General features: G+C 58.1%; 1 protein-coding gene across 1 annotated transcript in view; it reads left to right on the plus strand.

Moving 5' to 3' along the window:
• The first annotated feature begins 672 nt into the window (after nucleotides 1-672).
• THBD (thrombomodulin) overlaps nucleotides 673-2,191 on the plus strand; it is a 5,097-nt gene continuing 3,578 nt past the window's right edge. The window contains exon 1 of the mRNA XM_006921542.3: nucleotides 673-2,190. Within this exon, the coding sequence (XP_006921604.1) occupies nucleotides 2,089-2,190 (102 nt within the window). The 5' untranslated portion in view covers nucleotides 673-2,088. The remainder of the gene's footprint in view (nucleotide 2,191) is intronic.

Here is a 2,191-nt window from a genome sequence, read left to right on the forward strand (position 1 = left end):
CCTAGGTAGCATGGTGTGGGTAGACTGTGTACAACACGAGTCATGACCCCTGACTCAGCTCAGGCAGCCAGTGGGATGTCAAGCCAGCACCTGCCCTGCTCCCACTGGAGACAGTACGACTCTTCAATCTGCTGCTCTTCTTTTCCTCTTCCCAGTGGAGCAATCGTGTGGTTCTGGGGAACTTCAGACCTCAGTCTCCACGCCTTGCTCCTCCTGTTTCTATGTGAGAGCTGGGACAGCTTTCCCAAGACATGGAAGCACTCATCAAGACATTGGGGTGGGGGTGGGGGGCTCTGCGGACCCCAGCTCTCAGCCTGAGGCATCAGGAAGTATAGGGAGGGACCATTGTACCTCTCCTTTCACTTTCGGAGTGTCCACGCCACGCCACCCTTGGTTATTGCAGGTCAGTACAGTCCAGCTGACAGGTGCTTGGCTTCCTCTCCTGAGGATACCACACTCTCCTGCTCTTACAAAGTCCAGGCTCTGCAGGACCACGGAGGTACGACTCCTGGGTAAGCTGTGGAATCCGCGGGCTTCCCAGAGTCTAGTTTCCTGCCCCAGAGTGAGGCCTCTGGTTTCCCCACACCCTCTGCCCTTTTAGCCCAAGTTTGGAGATCTCCAACGTCTTTGGCTTTGTTTAGAGCTCAACAGCGCCGCCTACTGGTACTTGGTTGTGAGTGACCGTAGCGGAGAGGTGGTTATGTTTTGTACCCACCTCTCCGCATTCTCTGTAAGTGAATAAGCGGAAAAGGTCGAGAAAGTGACATATTCCCATCTCCTCCCAGCTATCCCCGCCCTGCCGGTCCACAGGGCAGCTCCTCTTCAATGCCCTTTGCCACACAAGTGACATTTATACGCACCTCTGCATCAGTCTGATATTTCAGCCAAATGGAAAACTCCTTAACAGGCCCGAAAGAAACCCGCTTGGAAGCCACAGCGCCTACCCGAGAAGGCTCTCCGAGCGCCTCTTTGAGTATGAAATGGATTGTCCTTCTGTGAAGGTGAACAAAAACCAAACAAAGTGGCTAATGCGCTCCTCAACACGCCCGCCCCTTCAGGGCTCGGCAGTAATTTGCCTGCCAAGACTTCCGCAGGGTGACAGGACATTGGAGCTATGAGAATATCCCCAAGACTTTCCCACACAATAAGATGGGGTCCTGCCTTGGCTGCTAGTGCTCAGGGACTTGTGTGTCTCTAGCTGTGTCCCTAGTGGGAGATGGAGAGCCGGCTTCCGGGTGTTAGGTCAGCCCTCTCCCTTTTATACATAGTCGTCCCAGCCTCATCCTCTGTCTTCTGGAGCCCAGCGCACCAGCTTCCAGAGCTAAGTGCCCTGGCCCTGGGCGGAGTCCAGCGCGTGCTCTCCTCCCCCTCCCCCCTTGCGATCTTGTCCTTGGGGAAGTCCACGCCCTAGGCAGTGACTGCCAGAGTCCTCCTCTTGGCGGGCACCACCTCTCAGAGCCCAGCTGGTCCTGGGCACTACTCCTTTCACCCTTTATTCAAAGCTCTCCTCATCCTGTCTCCTCTTCCCAGAGTTCTGTAATCCAGGCTGTCCTTGAAATCGGTTTGTACAATAAATTTATGAAGAAAAAGAAAGAGGACCAAGAGATTAGAAGAGGCTGCGGATTAAGCCCCTTTTAGGGCTGCGAGCCGGGGGGACCCGAGTGGAGGGGGCAGGAACGTTGCCTTGCTGACCCAGGTGCTGTCCTCCTGAGGAGTGGAAGCAGGACAGCCCCTCCCGGGAACCCGAGCTGGGTTTACTCATCCGCGAGAGGTGATCCCAGGCGCGAGGGCGGGCACAAGGCGTTCGGAGAACCCAGTAATCCGAGAATGCAGCATCAGCCCTTCCCACCAGGCACTTCCTTCCTTTTCCCGAACGCCCAGGGAGGGAGGGTTGCGTACTTATAAACTCGGGCCCTGGCCCGCCGACATGTCACAGGCTGCCGCGCCAGGGCTACGTGCCTCTGCTCTGGGACAGGCGCGATCCGCTGTAGTCGCCAGCGTCCTGCCCCTCTCGGCCCCCGCCGGGCTCCGGCCCCGTTGCGGCGCCTGCGCTCTCCCCGGCGCCTGCACGCGGGGTGCTGGGACAGCATGCTCCAGGTCCTCCTCTTCAGCGTTCTGGCCCCCGCCACCCTGGGGCTCCCGGCGCCCTCAGAGCCACAGCCCCACGGTAGCCAGTGCGTTGAGCACGAGA

The sequence above is a fragment of the Pteropus alecto genome, unplaced genomic scaffold (assembly GCF_000325575.1).
Source record: "Pteropus alecto unplaced genomic scaffold, ASM32557v1 scaffold45, whole genome shotgun sequence".
Lineage (NCBI taxonomy): Eukaryota > Metazoa > Chordata > Mammalia > Chiroptera > Pteropodidae > Pteropus > Pteropus alecto.